The sequence below is a fragment of the Ovis aries genome, chromosome 3 (assembly GCF_016772045.2).
Source record: "Ovis aries strain OAR_USU_Benz2616 breed Rambouillet chromosome 3, ARS-UI_Ramb_v3.0, whole genome shotgun sequence".
NCBI classification, from domain to species: domain Eukaryota; kingdom Metazoa; phylum Chordata; class Mammalia; order Artiodactyla; family Bovidae; genus Ovis; species Ovis aries.
In genome coordinates this window covers 81353713-81381678 of record NC_056056.1, presented here as the reverse complement: position 1 = coordinate 81381678, position 27966 = coordinate 81353713, and the positions used below count along the sequence as shown (strand labels likewise).

The window sequence follows — 27966 nt, the reverse complement described above, 5'->3', positions numbered from 1 at the left end:
GGAGGGGCACACACAGCGCGAGCACTTCTCTAAACACGCAGGGGGCTCCACCCCAGACCTTCCACACGCCCATGGTCTCCTGGTGCCCAGACCCCCACACACACAGTCATAGGAGCACTCAGTGTCTGACAGAGACCCCAGGCCGTGTGTGTGCAGACCCGCAGGCACCTGTCGGCCAGCAAGCCTTTATTGAGGGCTTCTTGGCGGCAGGCAAGAGCTGCGCTGAGCCTGTGGATGGAGGGCGGTGAGGGGCCGGCCCCCAGCAGCAGTCCACCTGGCAGAACCACGCAGGGCAGTGGGCTGAGGGCTGTTAAGGGAGAAGGGGAGCTGCGGCCCCCAGGAACCTGGCAGCCTAGCCGAGAGGACAGGAGAAGGGATGATGATCGTCTCCAGGGCCCAGTCCAGGGGATGCTGAGTCTCTGAGCAGCAGTGTACGTAGAAACAGTGGGGCTGGGAGAGTTACTTGGCCAGGGTGGGTGCTCTGGGCCCACAGTGGGAGTATCAGTCATCCCAGGGACTTCTTGCAGGCGGGATCCTGGGTCACAGATAGGGCCACGGAGCCTTGCCCTCGCTCCCAGCCATACCTGTGGAGATACAAGTAGGCAGGGTCAGATAAGGCTGGGGCCCCAGGGAAAGGAGGCCAGGTCCACAGCAGGGGGTAGATCTTCCCTGAGGACTCACAGAGTCCCAGCTGGCACCAGGAGGCTGTCATCAGGGGTCAGGCTCAGGCGCTGTCCCTCCATCGTCACCACTGAGGAGCCCTCCTGGGAAAGAGGAGTAGGAGAAGTAAATGGAGCTTGTTGGGCCACAGCGCCTGTCCGAGCATCCCTGAGTCAGCCTTGGCAAGGAGGCCCTGGGAACTGGTCCATACTGTGGGCATCCAAGGCCCCAGAGCAGCCCGGTCCCCAGGTGCAGGCAGGAGGCATGCCACCCTCTCCCCAGACCCCACTTGCCAGCTGCCACAGCCACACGTCCACGTCCCGTCTCAGGCCTTTGCTGCTGCCTTGTCCGTGGATCATCACCTGGTGGGAAGTGACACGGGTCTTTCTGGTGCATCCTGCCCCACGCAGGAGAGGGCTTTGAACCCGGCCCCCAGACACCAGCCCTGTGTGGGCCAGGTGGGGGGCCCACAACGCAGCCTCTGCGTATGCAGAGCAGAGGCCTGGTCTTAGAGAGGAAGGCTGCCCAGGCCACAGGCCCTCCCACCCCGATCCTGTCCCAGCCACCTGCTATTGGGGGTCACACGTGCCTGCCCTTCACACGCACATGCACATCTGCTCCCTCTGACACTCGACACAACTACTGCTGACCCCGTACGGAGGCACGCCTACCAGGGAGACACTAGGCTCGTGCGTGAACGTGGCACAGGGCAGGGCCCCAGAGGATGCCGTCCTCCCTTCCTCTGTGTGATGCCAGGAGTCTGACCTAAGGAGGTGGAGGGAGTTGGGAGGGGACGAGCAAGAGGGAGAGGGAGGCTGAGCCTCTCGGACCTCTATCACCTTGGAAGCCCACAACCGCTGAGTGGGCCATGCTCCTGCCAGCCCCGAGTGGGCCTCAGTAGCTATCTGCTGGAGTGAATTGAAGCAGGGAGGAGGAGGGGGTGAGAGAACAGGCGGGAGGGGCTTGGTGGGGCGTGCTGGCTCTCATGGCCCTGTGGAGCTCAGGGCTGGGCTGGCCAGGCCTCTTGGGGCAGGTCTGCACCCAGTGAGCGTCCCTCCACAGGGGTGTCTAGGGCAGCCTCCCAGGGACTTGACAGTGGCCAGCTGTAGAGCATGAGCAAGCGTGAGCCCCCTGGCAGGTCTCCCCGTTGCCACACTTGCCGGGCTGGTCTGGGCCTCACACAGGCTACAGTGATCTTTCTGAACTACCACTCCAGTCTGATCACCCGTCCTGCCTCCACACGAGATAAAAGTCTCGTCTCCAGCATAGTCCTCACACCTTGCCCAGCCCAGGGGAGCTGCCAGCACCTGGGCACTGCCTGCTACTCTGGCCATCTAGCAGTTGTGCCTTCTGCCTACTCCCTTGTCCTGGTTCCCCAGCCTCAGCTGTCTTCAGTGCCAACTGTTTCAAGCCTCCGTGCCTTTACCCAGGCTTCTCCTTCACCTGGAATGCACTTTCCATCTCCCTTTCTTCCTTTGCAAACTCCTGAATAGGTTTAAGATTCAGTTTAGACATCACCTCCTCCAGGAAGCTGTCTTCCCTCACAGCCTGGTTCCTCCTTTATCGTCCTATGACTTCCTGTAGCTTCTCTACCACAGAACATATCACATGATCATGGCAATCGTTTATCAGACCATACACACTCTGAGGGAGTGACTCTATCTTATTTTCCTACTAAAGCCTAAAACATAATAGACACTCAGTAAATGTTGAATGAAGGGAGACCAGCTTTGGGTCTCTGTGCAACTCTCCACCTAACCCTCACCCCCAAATATCTCTCTCCCTCCCGGCTCCCAAGGCTATGATTGGCCAAAGGCCCAGAGGTCCTGGCAGGGGGATGACCCCAGACTCCCAGGAATCCCTCAGTGGATGGGGCAACCCCCTAATCCCTATTCTGAAGGCAAAGAAAGATTGCTGGGGACCATGTAGCCTCCATCGGCTTCTACTCACAGCAAAGCCATCATTCTCGGAGTCAGGGAGAGAACAAGAAGGCCTATGCTTGTGTCCACAACTAGACTGTGAGTGTGAGTTTGTGTATGAGTGTGTCTGTGTGTGTCCATGTGTGATTGATTAGTTCCATTACCCAGGGCTGCTGGGCTGACTCCCTGGGTGACCCAAGGCTGCATTACCTGGCTCTCATAGGTGTCCCCAAACAAGCTGAGGGATGTGCCTGCCTGCAGCTCCTTGCGGTGGCCATCCAGCCAGGCCTCCAGGCACATGGGCTCCATGACGGATCGTGTGCTCAGGGGGAATGGTGGTTCCTTGAGCAGCTGGTCTGCACCCACAGCACAGATGTGGTCAGTGTCCTCTGGCTCCACCCATCCAGTCCCAGCAGGCCAGGTTCCCAGGGGTCCCAGCTCCCAGTCACTGGAATGGGCTCTGTCTCCAGCCCAGGCACCAAGTAGCCATGTGGGGGTATATTTCATGCCATCTTCTTGTGACTTGAGTACAGGGCAGAGTACTCAAAAGGAGACTGTGGTACTGGGGTCAAGACCCACCCTTCCCTGGGAAAGGTCGGGTGAGGGAGAGAGAGAAAGATGGTTCCCAGGGGCCTCACCAGGGTTGGGCTTTCCCGTTCTGTACTGCTCAGAGCTGAAGAACCTGCAGGGACAAAGTGGGAGGAGAAGGGGGCTAAAGACATATGTGTGCACACACACACATACACACGTACACACACATGCACACACATACACTCCGAGGTGCAGGAGCCCACACACACTCATGGCGCCCTCACATGATCTGTTGTATATCCACCCTCCTTTCCCCTGCCTCCACTCCTCAAGGGGCTTTCCAGTCTGGTTCCCTACCATCCCAGGAGGGGCAGACTTTCTCCCTAAATCCTGGGCATCATTACTCCAGGCTGGTGGATGCTCCCCCAGAGCCCTGCTGGGCTGGGTCTGCTTGCCCCCAGCCAGAGCACAGGGCCTCCGGAGAGGAAGGGGCAGGGGCTGGGGGCTCACTCCTGGATGATGGGGGCCAACTGCGTGCCGAGGTCCTCGCAGTAGAACCACTTCTCAAACAGGACGTCTGTGGTGTCCCCTATGTAGTACCTGCCAGAACAAAGGACAGGCACCCAGCTCTTCACCTGGGCGTCGCAGGGGAGCGTCCCTGAGGCCTGGCTCTGCTTGTGGACGACTGGGCCCGGCTGGCTCTGCGGAGCTGACCACCTGCCGCATCCTGTTAGCGCGACCTAGTGGCCGATGCGCCCACCCACACCCGGCTCTCCCTGGAGGCCCTGTGTGGCCCCAGCGTGGGAGGGCTGTTAGCCACCCCACTCCCATAGCTCTTCCTGGTTCGCCAAGCATGACCCTTTACCAAGCAGAGCTCTGAGGTTCAGCGGGGAACTGTGCAACTTGGCAGGGATTACACAACCTGTCAGTGGCCAAAACAGGACTGGAGACAGTCCTAGAAGCCGAGAGAACATCAGTGACAAGTGTTTTTCCAAAAGAAGAAGCTGAGGCTGAGTCCGATTCTGGCCCTGCAGCTGGATTCCCACCGGCCTGCTGGCAGTCTAGGTCAGAGCACACGAAACCCCAAGGATCCAGCATGCCACAGATGCCCCACAGATGGGAGGGGTCCTTCTCCTTTTGGGGTCATGGATGCCTTTGAGAACTAGAGCAAAGTGCTGTGTCTCTTCTCCGGAGGAAGGACCATATGTCTCTAGCAGGCTCCCTGTGCCTGGAGAACCCCATGGGCAGAGGAGCCTGGCAGGCTACAATCCACAGGGCCACAAAGACCCCACAAAACCCACGGACTCAACTGAGCGACTTGAGCATGCACACAAGACTCCCTGAAGCCCACCCAGGCCCCCAGCCCAGCTTGGCAGGCAACTCCACTGGCCTGAGGAGTATCTGGCACTGGGGCCGGGCCTCAGGACCCTGTGTAGGTAGTGCATTTACTGACTGGATGCCTAATCCCCAAACTTAGGTCCCAGGACCAGGCCAGCTCTGCTCTTAAGCTCCTCCCAAAAAGAGAAGTGGTTCTGCTTACAGACAACGGTTCACAGACACACAGTGCATCCACCCCGCCTGACACCCTAAGACCTATCCTGGGATGGAGCTGGCTACCAGAAAGCCTCATAACTGGACCTCAGTGCCCTCCAGGAATTGCCTTCAGAGTGGCATTTTAATGTTGAGCCCCTGGCTTTTATTAAAAGTCAAAAGCAGATAAGATCTATTATTGACTTTGCTGTAAAAATGTTCCCAAAGATGCTGTCTTCTCCATTACTAAAGACTCCCTATATAAAGCCCCACTGAAAATTTTATTTTCACATTTAAGGCCAGGCAGCTATTTCTGCAAGACTATTCTGCAGTAGGTTTGCATGCAATCATTAACATTGCGGTTTTTGCAAAGCATTTAATAGTATGAGAAGTACTCATGATTTTTTTTTTAATGTAAAAAAAAGCAAAACTCAAACCCATACTTGAGATAAAACTACAGCATTTTAAGGAAAAGATATGCATGGAAAAGAGATAGAAAGTGCTTTGTTAGGTTTCATTGGTGGGAAGAATTTTTTTCTGTGTGTTTTCTCTTTATTTTTGTTTTATTGAGGTATCATTCACATACTATAAAATTTACCCTTTTCCTGACAAGTGATTCTAATTTTGTTCGTTTTGCTTTCTTGTACTTTTCCAGATTTCAAGGGCAAACCTGTAAGACTTTGGTAATTATAAAAAGGGAAACATTTTTTAAAATGTCCTTTATAACAGAAGATGTGGGGCAAAGTATCCTGCTTTCAGTAGCTTGTTGGGAAATTTTAATTTTCTTAGTTAAAAAATACCTCAAAAATTGCTTAGCTTTTGGAATAATGAGCCACAGGTTTAGTCCTCCTTTCAGAAGATATTAATCAGGTAACTGACTGGAACCAGATGTGAACTCAGCTGTATAAACAGAGCACCTGTCTCTGCACCCACGTTCGTCCCCTCCTAGGTGCTGACTCACATTGCCATCTTGTCTGTCCTGGCCCAAACTCTGTATTTCTCTACAGCTCCAGATGGGCCACTTTCTAGCAAACTCAACTTCCCTGGGCTCGATTTCTTCATCTGTGGAGTACAGATGATAACAGTACCCGCCGGATAAGGTGATAGGAGTGTTGTGAGGATTAAAGGAATAAACATAAAGTGGTGCCCGACAGTTAGCAAATGTTATACAAATGTCAGCGCTGAGTGTGGAATGAGCTGGGGTGGAGAAACAAGCAGAAGGCCGCACTAATGGAGACTGACTAAACTCTCAAACTGGAGGCTGGGAGAAGCAGCAGTGTTCCGGGCTGCCCTGGCATCCCGGCCCCGGCCCTTCCCCAGCAGACCTCAGTGCAGAAAGCATGGGTTCTGGGACTTCCCTGGGCATCCGGTGTTTAAGACTCTGTGCTTCCAATGCAGGGGGTGCGGCTGTGATCCCCGGTCAGGGAACTAAGATCCCACTCGTTCTGGGCCTGGCCATAAGGTATCAGGTTAATGGGCTTCCAGGGGGTCACTGAGAATACACCCTCCCCTGCATCATCAGACCCACCCTGCTACCTACCCAAATCCCTCCCCATCCGCCAGCAAATGCAGGATCTCCATTGCTACCAACCCTCTCAGTGGTGGTGGAGTGGCTTTCTTGGGTCTGTCTAGGATCCTTTCCCCTCTAACTCTGCCCCAGACCCCCAGATCTGACCCATTTACCTGAGCCCATCTAGTTCTGTTTTCAGCCGCCTCCGCTCAATCACCAGCCCCACTGTGTTGGCAAACCTCTGCGGCGAGTGGGGGACCCCAGCAGGCAGGAGGAAGATCTGCATGGGTGGGAACAAGGTGCCAGCAAGTGTATGGTCCCCACGGAGACCTCAGTGCTGCAGCGCCCTGGGCCTCCCCAGCTGACCACGGTCCGGCCCAGCCCCCACCCCAGGAGCCAGAGAGGATGTCAGGCTGGGCTGAGATGGGCATGAGGGAGCGCCTGAGGATGGGGCTGAGGCAGCTCGGGCAGGGAGGAGGGCAGGAAAGTCTGGGAAGACAAGACTCCACCAAAGCCAGGAAAGTGGGCACCGTGGGCTCCTGTTCCAGGGCCCAGCCTCACCTCTCCCTGCCGAATGACCACATCCCGGTGTTTCCCTCGCTCCAGGATTCGGAGAAGCATGTCCCCCTCCAGCTGGTAAAATACCTGTGAGACAGGACAGCGGACAGGCTCTGACCTCCCCACTCCCTCTTCCGGGTCTTTGGCCTGAGTTCTGCCCAGAAAACCTGAGAAACTTCCCGAAAGCCGCAGAGTTTATGAGCAGCTTGGTCACCCTTGCCTGAGGCCCCAGCTCCCCGGACACAGGCCGCAGATAAACATGCTGGGGACACCAGCGTGTAATACTCTGACATTAAAGTGACGACCAAGGTACCCAGGACACCACAGGTGGTGTCTGGCTCGGGGGCAGGAGGCTGGCTGAGATGCCCACTGGGTAATTTAGGGACCCATTACCCAGGTAAGGAGAACCGCCCCTTCACTGTGTCCCCGGGGCTGGGCCAGCACATGACTGACAGACCTTGTTTTATTGTGCTGTGCTTTATTGCATTTCCCAGATATTGCCTTTTTCTTTTTTTAACAAACTGAAGGTTTGTGACAACCCTGCACTGAGCAAATCTATTGATACCATTTTCCCAACAGTATTATTTCTAAATTAAGGTATATATATTGCTTTTTTAGACATAATACAATTGCACACTTAATAGACTACAGCATGGTATAAATATTTACATGCGCTGGGAAACCAAAAAATTCACATGGCTCACTTTATTGAAATATTTGCTCTCTTTCAGTGGTCTGGAACCGAGCCTGCACTGTCTCTGAGGTGTGCCTGAACAGTATCAGAACTCTTTATAACAACCTCCAAAAATATTGTTAGCCCCATTCTGCAAAAAAGAAAAAGAGAGGCCCAGAGAGTGAAGTGACTTGCCCCAGGTTTTACACAGTTAGTCCTGGAGCAGCCGTGTTGGCCTGAGTGTAGCTCTGGAGCCAGGGCTGGCTCCTCTGGCCACAGTGAGCCCTGGAAAGGGGCTGGGCTGCGTCCAAACCCCTCTGGACATCGGCTGGCCATGGAAATGTTGGGCTCAGTGCTGGGAGCTGGGATATTCGAGTGGGGGTGGCAGGGGCTTTGAGGATGGAAGCCCTCATTTCCTGCTGTCTCCCTGGGGTGCAGCCCGGTGGCGCTGCAGGGCTCCTGTTGTGCTTGCCCTCTTCCACCCTAAGTTCCTAATTGATGTGTTTACTGAGACCACCCATGGCACTGGGAGGAGGAGGAGGAAGACACATTTTCTCTCTACCAGTCACACATTGCATGGGTGTTAAAGACCCCAGCCAAATAGTTGAAGGATTGTTATTAATAATAACGATTACTATCATCATGTAAGGAGTTAGAGGAGATAGAGGTTCTTGTCCCAGAGTCTACTAAGAGAAATCAAGTGGGCTCAGGAAAACTAGAGAAATGTGGCTTTACAGTCTGACACACAGGCAAGCTGACACAACACCCCTGAAGGGCAATTTGGCAAAGGGCAGAAAGAGCCTTCACAGCTCATGCCTCTATAAGGATTTCTGGGATGCCAGACCTTTCATGCTGAAACTGGGAACTTGACCTAGTCATTCCATCTCTAGAGAAGTGGCTTCAGTGAGTCAGAAATGCACCTGCCTCGTGGTGGACATACATGGCTGTTTTATCACAGTGTGTGGTAGTTTAAGGCTTCACCTGGTCCTCAGCTCAGCCAGTCACCATGGGCCTTTGGCCAATTCAGTTAGTCTTTCTATGCCTCCATTAATTTATCTATAAAATGACAGTATCTACTCAGAATGTTGTCCAGGATGCTCTATACAAAAATAGACAATACATAGTTAGCACTCAGTAATCTCTAGCTATTAATATTAGTGATGGAAAGAATAGCAAAACTGATGCTAATAATAACAATAGGGGAAATCACATTATTTTATGATAGAGACAAAATATGGAACATTATGCAGCCATTAAAAGCTACATTTTTGCATAACTGTCAGTAAAATGGAAAAATGCTAAAGTTATCCAGTTAAAGCAAGATTCAAAATGACACCAGCAAGATTCTATTTATTGTTGTTGTTTAGACTATGTCTGAGAATTCTAATTACATAGTGTATAATACATGTGTAAACCAGGCTGTGTTCACGGTGCTCCCATGAGTGGTGGGATTATGAATGAGGTACATATTTACATTTGTCTTTTCTGTATTCTGCACATTTTCTACAATAAACAATCTTTACTCTTATTATTTAATATAATTCATGCAAGTTATTTAAAACAAATAAGAAAAAACCTATCAGTCTCTTTTAGGGAACAATTCTGCCAACTCCCTCAAACCCCTTCAGCTAAGAGAAAACCTCTATGTGTATGTATGTGGGGAGATGTCCTTTCATGGTTGGAGGGAGAGGAGGAAGAGCCTGAGAATTCTAGAGAGAGGGCCGTAGCCCTTAGGCCCTGCAAATATCAGGGAAAACAGGAATTGGGGTGGGGGTGGGGGTTGGGCCAAAGTCAAGCCCTTTCTGGCAGGCTACAAGGTGTTGGTGGCCATTAAACAAAAACATGGAAAGGAAGTGGAATTTTAGAGGCCTGCGTTGTCATGGGTGAGCTTCCCTGGTGGCTCAGAGGTTAAAGTGTCTGCCTGGAATACAGGAGACCCGGGTTCGATCCCTGAGTCGGGAAGATCCCCTGGAGAAGGAAATGGCACCCCACTCCAGTACTCTTGCCTGGAGAATCCCATGGAGGGAGGAGCCTGGTAGGCTACAGTCCATGGGGTCGCAAAGAGTCGGACACGACTGAGCGACTTCACTTTATTGTCATGGGTGGGTGGTGGAAGGGCGGGGGTCGGTGTTTCCTGGTGGCTCAGCAGTAAAGAATCCATCTGTCAATGCAGGAGACTTGGGCTCAGTCCTTGGGTTGGGAAGATCCCCTGGAGAAAGAAATGGCAAACCATTCGAGTATTCTTGCCTAGGAAATTCTGTGGACAGAGGAGCCTGGTGGGATACAGTCCATGGGTTCACAAAAGAGTTAGACACCACTGAGCAACTAAACAATACCACAATCTATGGTGAGGGACAGGCCTCATCAGCAGAGGTGCAGATGCTGAACTGCAAAATATCCCAAACAGCCACGGGCAATCCAAAAGGAATGATGCTCTATTTGGAAGTAAATGATGTTTGGGGCCTGGGGCTAACTAGAAGATTAACTGTACCGGCTCAAGCTGCTGCTGAATCAAATCTGGCCTGCACAGCCTGGAAAGGCCTTACAGGCAGGCGGGGCCAGAGAGGGGCTGAGGGTGCCGAGAACCCAGGCACCTCCGCTCTGTGCCAGGCTCTGTGCACATACCCTATACACACTGCATCCTTCCGCCAGGCAGGGCTGAGGTCCCCCATCAGCTGCAAGGAAACTCCTGCAGGTTCAGAGATGTGGTGTGCAGGTGTGCTCAGATGTGCCCGACTCTGTGACCCTGTAGCCCATAGCCCACCAGGCTCCTCTGTCCATGGGATTTCCCAGGCAAGAATGTCGGAATGGGTTGCCATTTCCTACTCCAGGGATCTTCCTGACCCAAGGCAAGTCTCCTGCAGTTCCTGCATTGGCAGGTGGATTCTTTATCCCGCTACCACCAGAGAAGCCTCCTGGTGATGGGAGGTGAAAGAAAGTGAAAGTGAAAGCCGCTCAATCATGTCTGACTCTTTGCGACCCCATGGTCTATATAGTCCATGGAATTCTCCAGGCCAGAATACTGGAGTGGGTAGCCTTTCCCTCCTCCAGGGGATCTTCCCAACCCAGGGATCAAACCCAGGTCTCCTGCACTGCAAGTGGGTTCTTTACCAACTGAGCTATCAAGGAAGCCCATCCAAATCACATGATTGGTAAGAGGCAGACTCCAGGCCCACCTGACTCCCAGCCCAGGCTCTCTTGCACCTCTTCACCCCAAGGGAAGGAATGGGCTAAGTGGAACATGTGTGGTGGGTGAAGCCTGTGCACCTGAAAGGCAGAGGCCTGAGCTCAGCCAGGAGAAAAATTCAGCTCAGTGGCTTCCCTTCCCTCACTGGGAAGAGGCCTGGCCCCTGGAGTCTCCTTTGTTCCAGCTGGGTGAGGACAGGCAGGGACAGCAAACACACTGACAGTCCTGTGGCTTCCAGCGTTTGACCTGTGGCTGGCCCTCTCCCTCACCTGAGGCGGAACCAAGCCATCAAAAACCACCTCTAGCCAAATTCCTCCCAGCCACCTGAGTGTCCCTCCAGAGTAAGACACCTGCTCAAGTCATCCCCCCTCACGAGCTAGCAAGCCAGCAGTCAGGGCTTGGTTTAGACCCCTAAGTGGATATTCGTCCACCAGAGTGGATGGGGTGGAGTCTGGTGAGCAAGCTGAACCCTGGACCTTGAACCCTAGCAGCAGGTCCTCTGAGAAGATAGGCACCCCCCAATCATGACGATCCTTTGCCACCAGAGATTCTGAGAGCTGGGAACCCATCTGTGTCTCTCAAGGGGACCCATCTTTTTACTTTTGATTTACTTTTGGTTACTCACTCAGAAACACAGCTCAAAATTCAAGGTACAAAAGGGTATTCAGTACAAATCCCCCTTCCCACCTGCGTACCCTTTCATCAAATAGCTCCCAGCAACTGATGTGCCTTGCGCCCTCTAGATGAGGAGGGGGCCCTCCCAGTCCTAACCCTTCTCAAGGAACTTGGCTCCTGAGACCAGAGTGGAGCGTCCAGGTCCCTCTCAGCATCTGGGTCCCATTTTGGAGGCCAATCTTGCATTATTCAGGTTTGGGGGTGAGGGCACTTGGGCATCCCCTTGGACCATGGATGGCCCCTGTGTTCAGGGGCTGATGCCCAACAGCTGAAGCCTCTCACACCCGCAAAGCCTGGGCTCTTTCCTGTGGCTTCCCCAGTGGGGCTCCTTCAAGGATGGAGCTATCAAGGGTGTCGCTGCCCACAACTTCCAGGCAGCAGTTCCGCACCATGGTTTCAGTTGTGGCCCCCTCCCCTTCATCCACAGGCTCTGGTCCCGGCAGGGGAAGTCACCCTCCCTCAGGGCTGGGTCAAGGGAGGGGGCAGTCCGCAGGCCTACCTCCTCACCCTCCTCGATGTGGTAGTCCTTCCTGGTGTTGGGACCCCCCACGAACATGATTTTGAGCTGCTTCTGGTGCCTGCAATGGATGAGGGGGGTGAGGTCCTGAACTGGCTCATGGGAGAGAACAGGAGGGTTGCAGGGGCCTGTGGGGGTCTGGAGGAGGCCCACACTTGGGAGAGGGAGAAGGCTATTTCTGTGGCATTGTCCCCAAGAGTCTCCGTTTCCATCTGCGTGTGCATCCAAGGGTCTGTGTGTGTGTGTGTGTGTGTGACTGTGTGTGTGCCCATGTCCTTCCTCTGCTCAAAACCCTCAAACCTGGGACTTCACTGATGATCCAGTGGCTAAGACTCCACGCTCCCAATGCAGGGGGTCTGGGTTTGATCCCTGGTCAGGGAACTAGATTCCACATGCAGCAACTAAGATTTGTTGCAGCCACATAAATAAAAGCAACCCTCCAGCAGCTTCCTATGTTTTCTCTGCCTTATAGTCATTCATATGTTGAAATCCTAACCCCAGTACCGCAGAATATGACCTAATTGGGAACTAGGGTCATTGCAGGTGTAATTAGTTAAGCTATGATGAGATCATACTGGCATGGGGGTGGGGGGAGTGCTCTAACCTAATATGACTGGTGTCTGGAAGACTGGAAGATTTAGACACAGTCACACTTATGAGGAGAATGCCACGTGAAGAAAAAGGCAGAGAGCAGAGTGATGCTGCAAACGACAAGGAGTGCAAAGACTGCAGCCAAACCTCCTGGATCAAGGAGAAGCTCGGAGCAGCGTCTCCCTCACAGCATGAGGGGACACAGCAGCCCTAGTGGGCTTTCCCCTCCGTTCTGCTCTGTGGCTCACCACGTCTGCCTGCCTGCCTACCTGCACCCCTTGTTTGTTTCTACGTATTGGCTGCCTCCTCCCACCAGAATGTCCGCTCCACCGGGAAGGGGCTTCCGCCAGTTTCTTCCTGTGTATCTCCGGGGTCCAGAACTGTGCCTGGCATGTGGTTGGTGCTCACATGCGCACATCTGCTGAATGAGTGAGGGGAGGACCTGCACTTTGTGGTTACTAATATCAGGGCAGTGCTGGAGAGCGCGGTGGGGGCCTGGAGGCTGCTGCAGCCTGGAAGTGCCCAGGGTGATGAGGGTGGAACCACAGCAGCGGCGTGGGGCTGGAGAGGAGCGGGTGAATGTGAGTCACCATGAGGGGGAGAGGTGGAGGACTGAGGATAGAGATGAAGTGGAGGAGAGAGTTGGGGGTGACGAAAGTACTAGAAGAGACAAGGTTTGGGGGTGGGGGATGTTGACACAGTATTGCGCAGTCACAAGAGGGTGGACTTTGGAGTCAAACTCTTGCATGGGCTTGCACCGTGCCCCACACTAGCTTTGTGACATTGGCAAAGTTCCTTGTTAAGATTCCCTGCCCTGGACTAGGACTTCCCTTGTGGCTAAGACTCCATGCTCCCAGGCCAGGGGCCTGCATTCGACCTCTGGTCAGGGAACTTGATCTCGCATGCCACAACTAAAGATCCTGCAGGCCACAGATCTCAAGTGCTGTAACTAAGACCCAGCACAGCCAAATAAATAAATATTAAGAAAAAAAATCCCACCTCATAGGGCTACCGGGAGAATTACATGAGACGATGTGAAAACGCCTGGTAGTCTCCAACTAGTCAAGCGATTGGAGCTCGACAGTTTGAAAAGCTACCTTGTTGATGTTCTGTGGACCCAGCAAACGGAAGACTGTGACCCTGGAGCTGGGAGCGCAGAAGGCCCCACACCCCAGGTGACTGAGGGGGATGAGGTGAGGAGGCCACAGGGAGGGCCTGAGGCCTCAGCTGGAGGAAGACTGCCCGACCAGGGTCAGCCCTGTTGGGTGCTGGGGGCAGAGGTGGCTAGGGAGGCCTGGTGGGAGTCTGTGTGTGCCCCCAGCTGCAGAGGGGGCCAGGAAGAGCACCAGAGAGCCTGCCCCAGGAGCTGACCCTGACTTCACCCTCCACCTGCAGCTTCCTGGGCCCAGTAGGGGTGTAATACTGAACAGTTCCCAGACCTCAGTTCTACTATAATTCTGGGGTATTGACCTCCCCGCCCCCCAATTTCTGAGAGGCAGCTGGGGTTGGAGCGCTGTTTCTCAGCCCTGGAAGGCAGGGCTACCACTTAGCACCTGCATCTCTCTAGTCTCGGTAGAGAGTAGAGAGCTTCCTCAGACAACAAGGCCCGTCGTCTCCACGCAGTCACCACAAAGAGGAACAGAGGAGGGTGGGGAAACCCGTAACAGTCCGTCCTCACCCTCTTGTGATCACCACGAGGACCACATCCCCCTTCTGCAAGCTTCTGGGAGGAGGAACTCGGAGGCTGAGGGGAGCAGTTGGAGGATGGCAGGGAGGTGAGAACAGAGGGCAGGAGGGTGGGGGCGTGCGTGCGACTCACAGGAGCTTGTTGCAGACCGGGGGCAGGAAGGAGCCCCGGTTCTCCTCCACCCACGCCTTCACTCTCACTGGGCGCTCCATGGTCTCCCGGGAGCCACACTCCTGAGCGTGTCCTCCGCTCTGTCGAAGGGGCGCGCCTCTGCCCGGCCACCTATTGGCCGCCTGGTTAATAAGCATCCTGAGGGTCAAAGGGCGGGGCAACAACCAGGACTCTCTGTGGCCTCTCTCGGACTTTGGTCTGGGAACCCCCCACCCCCAACCTCGCGCTCGGTGCCGCCCCGCCGGGCCCCTCGCCACATCCCGGGCTCTCTGCCACCCGCGTGAGAGTGGAGCGCCCGATCCAGGCTTAGGACACGGGATCCAGAACCTTCCTGGCCCCTTGTCCCCAGACTTTCCGCCTGGGACCCAGGGAGACCCCCAAAGAAATCCTGTAAGGAGAAGGCGGGTTTGGAAACCCAAGCGCCTGATCACTGGGTTGCTGACGCTGGATTGAGGCCTGTTTCCTCATCTGTAGACTGGGAATGCCTGGGTTGCACAGCGGCCACCGTAGGCCCCGACTGATGTTAGTCCCCTGTCTGGTCACTAGGACAGAGATCAGGCCAGAGCCCGCAGATGTGTTGGGTGCCATTTGCTCGGCTCTGTCAGTGACTGGTTGGAGAGAGGACGGAGGAGAGGCGGGGCGGTGGGGGGGCACTGCTGGGAGACCGTGATGCTAGACAGGGACCGGGGTCGGCCCCTCACCTACGCTCGCAGGTGGCAGGCAGAGCGCAGACAGGGTGCCTGGCGCTGTTCTGAGCTCCTTTCGTGTCTTGGGGCGTACTCAAGTCACACCACAATTTACGAGGAGTTTCACAGATGCAGACCCAGGCGCTGGGACCGGGAATCTGAGGTGCGGTGGGGAGGGCGGACAAACCTACTGCGCTGATGATTCCAGCCTAACCTGGATCCTCGAGAGCGGGCGGAGACGCGAGGCTCGCCTGTGTGGGTGCGGAGGCGGGGAAGACCAATTGGACACCTGCTTTCTTCTCTTTCTTCCAGACCCAGAATTCTTGGGAAGACTGCGCGCGTTGGAAGAGGGCCGGGAGGGGAGGTGGTGGTGGCCAAGAGGAAAGGAACACAGCTGACACCAGAATCTAGACTGGAGAGTTTAGAAGAAATTCGAAACTCCTCCGACTCCCGTCCCGCACCCCATCTCGGCCCCTCCCTGCTACGTAGGGTGGGCGGGTTTTCTCAGCGTCCTCAGTCACAGCGCTCCTGGTGCAAATGAAAACCCAGTCAGCTAGCAGGCAAGATTCCTGCCCTCCCCCGCTGGGCCCCTCCTGTTTCCTCTCCACGCACCCTCTTCCCTTTCTCCCTCCTTTTTCTTTTTAGTTATTTATTTAGAACCTTTTTTTTTTTTTTTTTTTTGCCGAGTGTTTCTTTCTAGACTCTTGTTTGGCACCAAAATAACTCAAACCATCTTCTTTATCTTTCTCATCTACAAGTAAGCAGAGGAGATGTAAACAATGACACGTGAAACACCAAGGATCTAGGATGTGTGGGGTTTGCTTTGGATGTTTGTTAAATGGAAGGGTGGGTGGGTATGTGGATAAAGGCATGAATGAATTCCCACTAAAAGGGGAAGCAAAACCCAAAAAAACTCCATGATTTCAGCCCAACAGATGTTCTGATATGTAGTTCAAGGAAAACAATGACAGTTTTCCTGCATCTTATTTTTTAAACGTTTTATTTTATATGGGAGTATAGTTGATAAACAATGTTATATTAGTTTCAGGTGTACAGCAAAGTGATTCAGTTATACATATACATACATCTATTCTTTTTCAAATTCTTTTCCCATTTGTTATATAACATTTTTAAAAACCTCTTTGTTTTGTATTGGGGTATAGCCAATTAAAAATGTGATAGTTTTAGGTAAACAGCAAAGGGACTCAGCCATACATATACATGTATCCATTCTCCTCCAAATTTCCCTCCCACCCAGGCTGCCACATAACACTGATCAGACTTATATGTGCTATGCAGTAGGTTCACCTTGGTTATCCGTTTCAAATATAGCACTGTGTACCTGCCAATCCCAAACTCCCTAACTATCCCTCCCCACCACTCTTCCCCTGCCCCTGGTAACCATCTACAAAATTTACAAACAGCTTTATATCATCAAAAAAACAACCCAATTTAAAAAAACGGGCAAAAGACCTAAATAGACGCTTTTCTAAAGAAGACATACAAATGGCCAAGAGGCACATGAAAAGATGTTCAACATCGCTAATGATTAGAGAAATGCAAATAAAAACTACAATGAGATATCACCTCACACTAGTCAGAATGACTATCATCAAAACCGCCACAAATAATAGATGCTGGAGAGGGTGTGGAGAGAAGGGAACCCTTCTGTACAGTTGGAGGGAATGTAAATTGGTATAGCCACTGAGGAGAACAGTATGGAGGTTCTTTAAGAAACTGAAGATAGAGCTACCATACAATCTTGCAGTTCTACCCCTGGGCATGTGTCTGGAGAAAAATATGGTTTGCAAGGATACATGCACCCCAATGTTCATTGCAGCACTGTTTACAATAGCCAAGACATGGAAGCAACCTAGATGTTCATCGACAGAAGACTGGATACAGAAGATGTAGTCCATACATACAATGGGATATTCCCCAGCCATTAAAAGAGTAAAATAATGCAGGGACTTATATGAATTTAGAGATTGTCATACTGAGTGAAGTCAGATGAAGAGAAATATCAGTTGATATCACTTGTATGTGGAATCTAAAAAAAAAGACATACAAATGAACTTATTAACAAAACAGAAACACACTCTCATTTTAACCTAACTAGTCAAACAACATGGATAATTGAGGCTACAATTGATTGTTTGAGGTCTAAACCATCGAGATGAACCTTAAATACAGGCTAGATAATTTGCCACATGGTTTCTGTCAAATATGCCATTTAGTTTGTGCTGCATAGATAAAACACCATGTCCATTCAATTGGCAAGCCTCCTAGCTTGGGTGTTCGGCACCATTGGATCCAATGTTCAGAAAATCAATTTTTATTGATTTTCAATCATTCAAATTTGTATTTGAATTTCAACAATTTAAATTTTATCTGCGTGTTCTGGCATTGTTTGGTCACGGTCATCTGGACTGCTTCCAGCTATTGACCCATGAGTTCCTTCTAGTTTCTGGATCTTACCTGCTCACAGCAGCCATTTCTCCCCTCTGCACACAGAAGTTCATCGCACCATAGTGTGAGAAGCCGTCTCTGCCTTAGGACCAGAGCTCATCAGAGCCTCTCCTGGTTGCTGGTGCCTGGCTTTGGTCTCCCCTGGATGGCAGCTGCCTGCCCAGATCACTAAAATCAGTAGACGCTTCTAGGCTTTACTAAGTCTGACTGCTGCTAACAGTCTCTTGATGAACAGAAGTTTTTTCTCCAGCCGATCCTATCTGAGCTCACCTTGATCTGTCTCTGTCTTTCTCCCACTTTCCCTCCCTTTCATATAATTCAGCAACTGTTTAAGAACAAACATGAGGGCTAGATCATGAATTGTACTAGTTATTTGGAAATCTGGGTTCTGGTCCTGCAGTCTCTTTTACTTGTATTATTGACAAATGTGTTTACATTTTTTAGTTACATGATTGGTTTGAGGGATTTTTGTTGTGTTTTGTTCAGTTATCATTTTGTTTGTAATTTTTAATTTTATTGCATTGTGGTGACTGAAGATGGTCTATGTATTATTTGGGGATGGGGGATGTGTTAAAATTTCCTTTGCAGCTTAGTCTATGGTCAATTTTTGTGAATGTGTTTTTTCTGCTTCAGTTCAGTTCAGTTCAGTCGCTCAGTCATGTCCGACTCTTTGCGACCCCATGAATCGCAGCACGCCAGGCCTCCCTGTCCATCACCATCTCCCGGAGTTCACTCAAACTCATGTCCATCGAGTCAGTGATGCCATCCAGCCATCTCATCCTCTGTCGTCCCCTTTTCCTCCTGCTCCCAATCCCTCCCAGCATCAGTCTTTTCCAATGAGTCTACTCTTCGCATGAGGTGGCCAAAGTACTGGAGTTTCAGCTTTAGCATCATTCCTTCCAAAGAAATCCCAGGGCTGATCTCTGCTTAGAATATAGTTATAAATGTTTCTATTAGCCTAACCTTTTGTGTTATGCAAATAATCTCTTTCCTAATTCATCAAGGTGCTCATGGGTGCAAATAATAGGGACCCCAGTTAAACAGTGGCTTAACCATGAGAAAGTTAAACTTATGTGACTGGATACTCAGAGGCAGAATGAGCCTGTGACCTAGTGGTGTCATCATAGACCCTGTCTTTTTCCATTCCTCAGATCTGCTATCTGCAGCGTAGCTTCTTCCCAGGGCTTGCCCCCAAGGGGTCAAGAGATGTAAACTATCCACAGTTTTTCCTTTAAATAAGGGGTTTTCAGCCTTGGCACCACTGACATTTTGGGTGGAAAGTTGCTGTGGGGGGCTGTCCTTTGCACTGTAGGACGTTTAGCACACTTATGGCGTCTCCCAACCAGACGCCAGTGTCTTCTCCCCAGCTAGGACAAACAACAATGTCTCCAGACATTGCCAAATCCCCGTGGGGTGGGGGAAATTGCCTGCAAGTGAGAACCAGGTGTATTTACTGGCAATAAAGGTGTGTCACGTACCCCAACCTGAACCAATTCCTGGAGTGAGAGGAGGGATGTTCTGATTGATTTATTCAAATTAAAGTTTGTACTTGAAGCTGGAAGCAGAGTTGGCTTCCCTCAAAGTCTGTGTGCATATGAGGGGCAGGGTAGTCACACAGACTCTGGCTCATGACTGAGAGGCAGGGAAGGTAGCGAACCGTGTCTGCTACTCTTGGATTTTACTGTTTCCTTTGAGCCATTGCCCCCTCTACCTGCTATTCCAATGTGTCTAGCATTTATTCTTAGTTGAAAAAACTTTTTTTTTTGGCCATGCTGCAAGGCATGTGGGATCTTAGTTCCCCAATCAAGGATCAAACCTGTGTCCCCTGCATTGGAAGTGAGGAGGCTTAACTGCTGGACTGCCAGGAAAGTCCCACAGTAGTTATTCTCTAAACGTGCATGAATGTAAACTTGTAATTTCTAACATGTACTGTTAACAAGCATCTGTATCCACCCCTAGATCAAGACAAGAACAAAGGAATCTGGACAAGATTTAACTCCCTGCTGGAATTCCCTACTGGCAACTTCTTTGCTGATATTTTAAATTCTTATTTAAAAGTTTCATACAGGCAATAGTTAGATATGTAGAGTTCCAAAGAATAGCAGGGAGAGATAAGAAAGCCTTCCTCAGTGATCAATGCAAAGAAATAGAGGAAAACAACAGAATGGGAAAGATCTCTTCAAGAAAATTAGAGACACCAAGGGAACATTTCATGCAAAGATGGGCTCGATAAAGGACAGAAATGGTATGGACCTAACAGAAGTAGAAGATATTAAGAAGAGGTGGCAAGAATACACAGAAAAACTGTACAAAAAAGAGCTTCATGACTCAGATAATCACGATGGTGTGATCACTCACCTAGAGCCAGACATCTTGGAATGTGAAGTCAAGTGGGCCTTAGAAAGCATCACTACGAACAAAGCTAGTGGAGGTGATGGAATTCCAGTTGAGCTATTTCAAATCCTGAAAGATGATGCTGTGAAAGTGCTGCACTCAATATGCCACCAAATTTGGAAAACTCAGCAGTGGCCACAGGACTGGAAAAGCTCAGTTTTCATTCCAACCCCAAAGAAAGGCAATGCCAAAGAATGCTTAAACTACCACACAATTGCACTCATCCCACACGCTAGTAAAGTAATGCTCAAAATTCTCCAAGCCAGGCTTCAGCAGTACGTGAACCATGAAATTCCAGATGTTCAAGCTGGTTTTAGAAAAGGCAGAGGAACCAGAGATCAAATTGCCAACATCCGCTGGATCATGGAAAAGCAAGAAAGTTCCAGAAAAACATCTATTTCTGCTTTATTGACTATGCCAAAGCCTTTGACTGTGTGGATCACAATAAACTGGAAAATTCTGAAAGAGATGGGAATACCAGACCACCTGACCTGCCTCTTGAGAAACCTATATACAGGTCAGGAAGCAACAGTTAGAACTAGACATGGAACAAAAGACTGGTTCCAAATAGGAAAAGGAGTACGTCAAGGCTGTATATTGTCACCCTGCTTATTTAACAGAGTACATCATGAGAAATGCTGGGCTGGAGGAAGCACAAGCTAGAATCAAGATTGCCAGGAGAAATATCAATAACCTCAGATATGCAGATGACATCACCCTTATGGCAGAAAGTGAAGAGGAACTAAAAAGCCTCTTGATGAAAGTGAAAGAGGAAAGTGAAAAAGTTGGCTTAAAGCTCAACATTCAGAAAACGAAGATCATGGCATCCGGTCTCATCACTTCATGGGAAATAGATGGCGAAACAGTGGAAACAGTGTCAGACTTTATTTTTGGGGGGGCTCCAAAATCACTGCAGATGGTGACTGCAGCCATGAAATTAAAAGACACTTACTCCTTGGAAGGAAAGTTATGACCAACCTGGATAGTATATTCAAAAGTAGAGGCATTACTTTGCCAGCAAAGGTCCGTCTAGTGAAGGCTATGGTTTTTCCAGTGGTCATGTATGGATGTGAGAGTTGGATTGTGAAGAAAGCTGAGTGCCAAAGAATTGATGCTTTTGAACTGTGGTGTTGGAGAAGACTCTTGAGACTCTCTTGGACTGCAAGGAGATCCAACTAGTCCATCCTAAAGGAGATCAGTCCTGGTGTTCACTGGAAGGACTGATGCTGAAGCTGAAACTCCAGTACTTTGGCCACCTCATGCGAAAAGTTGACTCATTGGAAAAGACCCTGATGCTGGGAGGGATTTGGGGCAGGAGGAGAAGGGGACGACAGAGGATGAGATGGCTGGATGGCATCACCGACTCGATGGACATGAGTTTGAGTGAACTCTGGGAGTTGGCAATGGACAGGAAGGCCTGGCATGCTGATTGAACTGAACTGAACTGAATGTATTAACCAGTTATTAATTGTCTCTCAGCCCAAAATTCACTTTCTATAGTCTGCATTATAATACAGGGGCTGGCATTCTGCAAACTCCATTTAGGCTTTACCAGCTGGTTTTATTAGGAAGGAAGTTTTATTAGCAGGAAGTTGATGTCTCCTTGTCACCTCAAAGATGGAAAGTCTTCGGGTAGACATTCACCGGCTAGCTTTGCTATGAGATTTCAGTTTGGCTTATATAGCTGCTGCATTTCTTCTGACTGAGGGCCAGTGAGCTCTCCCTGCTCCCTTTCCTCCCTCCCTCCTCTTGTGGAGATGATATTTATTAGGTTTTATTTTTACCTCCACTGCAAAGTGGAGGTAATGGAGGGAGATTGTGGGGATGGAGGAGGGAGAAGGGACTTGCTCTTTCCTGACTGCTTCCTGTCTGTCTCTGGTCTGCCTGTGGCTCCTGGGCTCATCACCTTGGCTTCTTCCTTTAGCAGTTTCTAAATCCAATTTGCAATTTTTCCAGTTTTCACAGAATCAGCTTTAAAGTGACCCCCTCAGAGATACCAGTTCCAGAGGCTGGAGTGACCTCTCAGAGGTCTGAGTTTCAATTCTGTGGAAGTCTTCCTCCACCTTCCAAGATTTGGTTCCCTCAGTTCTAGGGGATAGAAACTGCTTCTTACAGTTGCTACCTCTGTGATACTGCAGATTTTTTGTTTTACTTTTTAGTTACTAGTTAGCAAGTTTAAACCTAGTTAACAATTCTCTATATTACATTCTCTTTGTTAAATAACTGGCATGATTTCTGTCTCCTGACTGATATACTTTAATAAGCCTCATTCTCTATATTAAAAGACTTCTTTATGGTTGTGATTTGCAACTCAGGGAGGGTTGCTGCTGCTGCTAAGTCACTTCAGTCGTGTCCGACTGTGGGTGACCCTATGGACAGCAGCCCACCAGGCTCCTCCATCCACAGGATTCTCTATGCAAGCATACTGGAGTGGGTTGCCATTTCCTTCTCCAGGGAGGGTTAGGTTCTAAGATTGGGTCATCAGATCTTAAAGGGGCTAACCCTCCAATATAGTGCATCTCTAATGCGATCAAAGCTGGCTGTAGGCCCTGGGATGCAGCCTGCAACCTCAGCTAAGACCCCACTGGACAGGGTAGGGCAGGGCAAGGCGACTGAGAAGAAAATCCTCCTCCTCAGTGCATGGTGGTCACCGTTAGTTTTAGGGGTGCAAACAGAGCAGGAAGTTGATATCTCCTTGTCACCTCAAAGACAGGGTCTTCGGGGAGGCATTCACTGGGCAGCTCTGCTATGAGATTTCAGTTTGGCTTATATAGCTGCTGCATTTCCTTCTTCTGACTGAGGGCCAGTGAGCTCTCCCTGCTCCCTTTCCTCCCTCCCTCCTCCTGTGGAGATGATATTCTCCACAGGGTCTTCTTTTCCCTCTTTGCCAGGAGCCACAAATAATGCCTCCTTTCAAATCACTCTGTGTTAGACACTCCCACTGCCCTCTTCCCCCATTCCCCAACATCCTGGGGCATCTCCCTCATTCTTCCAAGCACGGATCTCAAGCCGTGGACAGAAGTAGACATATGTGGGCTCTTATGAGTCCAGGACACTGTGGACAGTGGCTGAACTTGGCATTTCTTGTAGCCCAGGTGTCATGGAGGAATTCATACTTACTACCTACAGAAGAGGAAACAGAAATATCAGCCACTCCTATAACTTAATTTAAAAAATGATCAAAACCACCAAAACAAAAAAAAGACAGAAACAAAACGAAAACAACAAAATGATGGGTGAAAGATTTGAACAAACATTTCATAAAGATTCACAATATCCAATAAGCATTTCAAAAATGCTCTATACCATTAATCATCAGGGATATACAAATTAAATCTACAATGAAATACTATTATACACCCAATAGAATGGCTAAAATTAAAAAGGTTGCCAATACTGTGTTGACAAGTATGCACAGCAATTAGAATGCCCCTCAAAATTAAACACTTTTGTGCATCAAAGGACACTATTAAGAGAGTGAAAAGGCTAACCACAAAATAGGGAATATTTGTAAATAATATCCAAAAGAAGTGAAGGCATGACCTTGAGCAGGTATTTGTGTACCCACTTTCATAGCAGCAAGATTCACAATAATCCAAAGACGGAGGAAATCTGACTGTCTATTGACTGATAAATGGATAAACAAAATGTGGTATATACATACAATGGAAAAAGAATGAAATTTTAACACATGCTACAACATGGATAAACCTTGAAAATTTTGTTAACTGAAGTAAGCCAGACACAACAGGATAAATGGTGTATGAGTCCACTTATATGCTGCTGCTGCTGCCAAGTTGCTTCAGTTGTGTCTGACTCTGTGCAACCCCACAGACGGCAGCCCACCAGGCACCCCCGTCCCTGGGATTCTCCAGGCAAGAACACTGGAGTGGGTTGCCATTGCCTTCTCCAATGCATGAAAGTGAAAAGTGAAAGTAAAGTCGCTCAGTCGTGTCCGACTCTTCATGACCCCATGGACTGCAGCCCACCAGGCTCCTCCACCCACGGGATTTTCCAGGCAAGAGTACTGGAGTGGGTTGCCATTGCCTTCTCCTCCACTTATATGAGGCACCTAGAATAGCCTGGAGAATCCTACAGACAGAGGAGCCTGGCAGGCTATAGTCCATGGGGTTGCAAAGAGTTGGACACGACTGAAGCGATTTAGCAGGAGCAGCAATCAGAATAGTGAAACTTGTAAAGACAGAGTACAATAAAGGTTATTAGGAGCCGAGGGAAGGGGGATGGAAAGTTTACTGTTTCATTGGTACCAATTTTCAGTTTGGGATGGTGAGAAAGTTCTGGAGATGGACAGTGGTAATAGTTGCACAACACTCTATTGGGTGTGTAATAGTATTTCATTGTAGATTTAATTTGTATATCCCTGATGATTAATGGTATAGAGCATTTTTGAAATGCTTATTGGATAGTGTGAATTTTTAATGCCACTGAACTGCACACTTTTCTTTTTGGCTGCACTGCACAGCTTGCAGGATCCCTGACGAGGGATTGAACCACAGCAGTGAAAGCGCTGAGTCCTAACCATTGGACCGCCTGGGAACTCCCTGAATTGTGCACTTAAAACGTTTAAAATGGCAAATTTTACGTAATGTATATTTTACCATGATTTAAAAATGCTTTAAAAAACTATACAAAAATCTATCTTACAGAAAAATGATACTGCTGAACCTATTTGCAGGAATAGAGATGCATAGAGAATGGACTTGTGGAACAGGGAGGCAAAAGAGGGTACGGTGAATTGAGAGTGCACACTACCATGTGTAAGATAGCTAGCTAGTGGGAAGTTGCAGTGTAGCACAGGGAGTTCCCTGGTGGCTCAGACGGTAAAGTGTCTGTCTACAGTGCGGGAGACCCGGGTTCGATCCCTGGCTCGGGAAGATCCCCTGGGGAAGGAAATGGCATTCCACTCCAGTACTCTTGCCTGGAAAATCCCATGGACAGAGGAGCCTGGTAGGCTACAGTCCATGGGGTCACAGAGAGTCGGAGACGACTGAGCGACTTCACTTTCACTTTCACAGGGAGTTCAGCGGGTGCTGGTGAAGAGCTCCAGGGGTGGGAGGGAGGCTCAAGAGGGAGGGGATATGTGTATACTATGGCTGACTCATGTTGTTATATGGCAGAAGTCAACACACCATTGTAAAGCAATTATCTTCCAAATAACAAAACAAAAAATCTATATTACTACCCAGCAATCTCACTCCTGTTACTTACTGAAAAGAAATGAAAACAAAAGGACTTGTAAAAGAGTGTTCCCAGCAGCTTTGTTTATAATAGTTCCAAACAGGAAATAACCCAAGATGTCCATTAATAGGAGAATGGCTAACCAACTGTGGTGTATATATGTAAAGAAATATTACTGAAGCCACTCAATCAATTGGTGGCTAAACAGAGATATGCACAAAGGTGGTTTACTCCAGTTCCTTACCTTTTTTCAACTTCACAGGGTGAATTTTCCTACTTAAACTCCAAAATTTTGACCTAAGGATATCCCTGAATGTTTCTGAAACCCCAGAGTTCCACAGCTGCCTCTGCTAAGACTCTCCCTTCCTCCTCTCAAAGGGAAGACTCCCTGCCTCCCATCATTATCTGTGCTTAGCTTCTAAGACCTGACATCCTGTACCTGGTCCAGTAGGTCTGGGTTCAACTGTTGCCAGAACTGACAGAGGAACTCCCTCATCTTCTTGGCAGGAGGGCTTGCGGCGGGGGGGGGGGGGCATTTATTTGGGTGCCCAGCATACCTGGATGCCAGTTTTCATCTCTAGTGTCCCTAGCTTTACCTGGTCTTTCCCATATTTCTAGTTGGAACCCTTTGGCCACCATCAGGCCATGACTCTGTCAGCCCTGATCGGTACCTCTCTTGAGGGTGACCCTCTCATGGGACTCTTTCTCCAAGGCACAGTGAGCACTGTACTCTGTAGAGTGGTGACGGTATGGACACCTGAGTGATACAATTCCTGTTCTACCACTTACTAAGGTAACCTCACTGTGCCTCAGTTTCCTCATCTGTAAAATAAAATACTACTACTACTTACATCATAGGATTGGCATGAAGATTAAACTGGTTGATAAGCTATTGAGTTCTTAAACACTGCCTGGCACATGGTAAGCACTGTGTGTTATTATTTTTTTTAACTGACCTGCCCCCTTGTTCTCCATATTTTTTGAAAGGTTTTGTTCTCATATGACAAGTGAAAGAAATAATTAGGATCCAGCCAGAATCCACTCAGGATGCAGTAATTTGAACAGGGAAAATTCAATATAAAAAGCTGTTTACTAAGTGGGGTAAAAGGAATCCTCTAACGGATACAGGAATAACGGAGAGAGGGAGCAGCCTCTACCTCCAGAGATAACAGAGAAAACCCACGGAAGGATAAACTTGGAAAGAGCCCTCCCTCTCCACCGAAGCTGAGGCTCGGAACTCTCTGGTGGGTGCGTGGTGGGGGCTCACTGGATGGCAGAGAAGCTTGCCGAGGCGCTGCAGGCTGGGGTTGGCAAGCAGGAAGCTGCGCTGGGAGGATGGCAAAATCTAACTGGAAGCCGCCCACTGGCAGCTGTGCTGTAGAAGGAGGAAGAGAAGACCCTTCAGCGTTCTTCTGGCACCTTCCATCCACTGATGGGGCACAACAGTGGTGCTGGCTGGCGAGACCACAGGGCAGAGATGGTGTGTTTCGAGCAGAGAAGCACTAAGTTAACAACTGACACACACCCTGTTTACATTCTCATAATTAGACGACATTTCATAGGGAATCCTTTCTATTTGTGTTATATGTGTTTATAGCCTGGTAGCTCAGTGGTAAAGAATCTGCCTGCGAAGCAGGAGACGCAGGTTTGATCCCTGGGTCGGGAAGATCCCCTGGAGAAGGAAACGGCAATCCATTCCAGTATCCTTGCGTGGGAAATCCCATGGACACAGGAGCCTGGTGGGCTACAGGACAAGAGTCAGACACGAATTAGAAACTAAACAACAGGCAGTACATAGCAGCCTATGGTTAGGACAGCCCTGTGCTCTTAGCGGTCGGCTGCAGTCACCGTCATGCTGGTTATTACAACATCCCCTTTCACTCTAAGGAATGTCCCTTTTTGGAGGATAAAAACGTGGTCACACGAACTCTTTACATACTATTTTCTGTCAAACTATTCCCACTGGTAACAGTTAGAAACACAATAGATACAGATACGCAAAACTGAAGACAGCCCAGGTGTGGAGGGGTCCAGATTCAGGAAGAAGTGCAGCCCGAGCTGCTTTGCTCCGTGACGCATTGTTCGGTTTGTAGGTGGGAGAAACTAAGAGGCTGAAAAGCTGAGCCAAAAGAAATAGTTCTCAAGAGTGATATATGATTTTTAAAATGTACGTCTGGGTTTGTCTAAAAGAGCTCTTTTAATACGTACAAAATAAAAAGTCTGACATGAAAGCACAGTGTTGTTAAAATGGCAGCATCTTTTCTTTCTCTAATATCACATAAAGTCATGGTACATTTTATAGGATAGGGCAACTCAGATTTGATGAAATATGGTATATTTGTTCCCATGTTTGAATGTCTCTATGGCAGAGACTCCTGGAAGTGGAACTGCTGGGTCAAAGGACATGTATTGGATAGATTCTGCTTAACTGTCTTAAAAAAACAAGAAAACTGAACAGTGTTCATTTCCCCATACTAACACTGAAATGCCATCAGTCTTTAAATGTTTTTCTCCTCTGACAGGCTCTCACCATGTCATTTCAGCTTCAATCCAGAGTCAAGGGAATCTGTACTTTCCCAAATTATCATGTTCCTCTCCTGTGTGTAATTGGTTCAAATCTGTATCACACTTCCCTAGAGCTTGGGCCATAAGACCGACACATCTTTCTCCTCCAAAGGGCAAATAAAGGGTCATTCTCCATGTGGTGCTGGTAAGGATCATGGACTACTAGGATAGGAAGGGATTTTAGACATTGCCAAATCCTAGAAGTTCTGAAAGACATTCAAGATGATTCTCACTGTTACAGGTGATAGAGCATCTTCTCTATTTCTACTTAGAAAAATAATACAATAATTCTTCATTCAACCTCTTGCCCCATGAATGTGAGATCACTCTGGGAACATCTGAGGCCTGCTGACCAGCACCTGCAGTGGTCCCTAAATACCAGATGTGTTTATGATTCAGCAGCAGTCGTGGGTCCTAAGTGGTGAGTTTTGACTCCTCTGTAGC

The 27966-nt window shown here is 49.5% G+C and overlaps 1 protein-coding gene across 3 annotated transcripts; it reads right to left on the bottom strand.

Moving 5' to 3' along the window:
• Positions 1–145: 145 nt before the first annotated feature.
• HAAO (3-hydroxyanthranilate 3,4-dioxygenase) lies at positions 146–14310 on the bottom strand. Of its 3 annotated transcripts, none has more exons than XM_012172799.4 (10): positions 14171–14310; positions 11743–11821; positions 6712–6795; positions 6324–6430; positions 3621–3710; positions 3218–3261; positions 2790–2935; positions 954–1022; positions 682–764; positions 146–584 (listed from the first exon to the last, which is right to left on the bottom strand). In XM_012172799.4, the coding sequence occupies exons 1-10, from the start codon at positions 14248–14250 to the stop codon at positions 506–508; spliced, it is 861 nt and encodes a 286-aa protein (XP_012028189.1). In that variant the 5' UTR covers positions 14251–14310; the 3' UTR covers positions 146–505. The 3 variants fall into 3 exon arrangements, 2 of the variants coding, with proteins under 2 accessions (XP_012028189.1, XP_012028175.2); XR_006059219.2 differs by lacking the exon at positions 146–584 and adding an exon at positions 1332–1425 and having other exon boundaries at positions 720–764; XM_012172785.4 differs by lacking the exon at positions 3621–3710.
• Positions 14311–27966: the final 13656 nt, after the last annotated feature.

Coding starts and splice junctions, on each gene's coding strand:
- HAAO (XM_012172799.4), bottom strand. CDS start 14,250: ATGGAGCGCCCAGTGAGAGTGAAGGCGTGGGTGGAGGAGAACCGGGGC. Junction 3,711..6,323: donor ACAGAACTAGATGGGCTCAG/GTAAATGGGTCA, acceptor TTGTTCTGGCAG/GTACTACATAGGGGACACCA. Junction 3,262..3,620: donor TTGGCCCCCATCATCCAGGA/GTGAGCCCCCAG, acceptor TTGTCCCTGCAG/GTTCTTCAGCTCTGAGCAGT.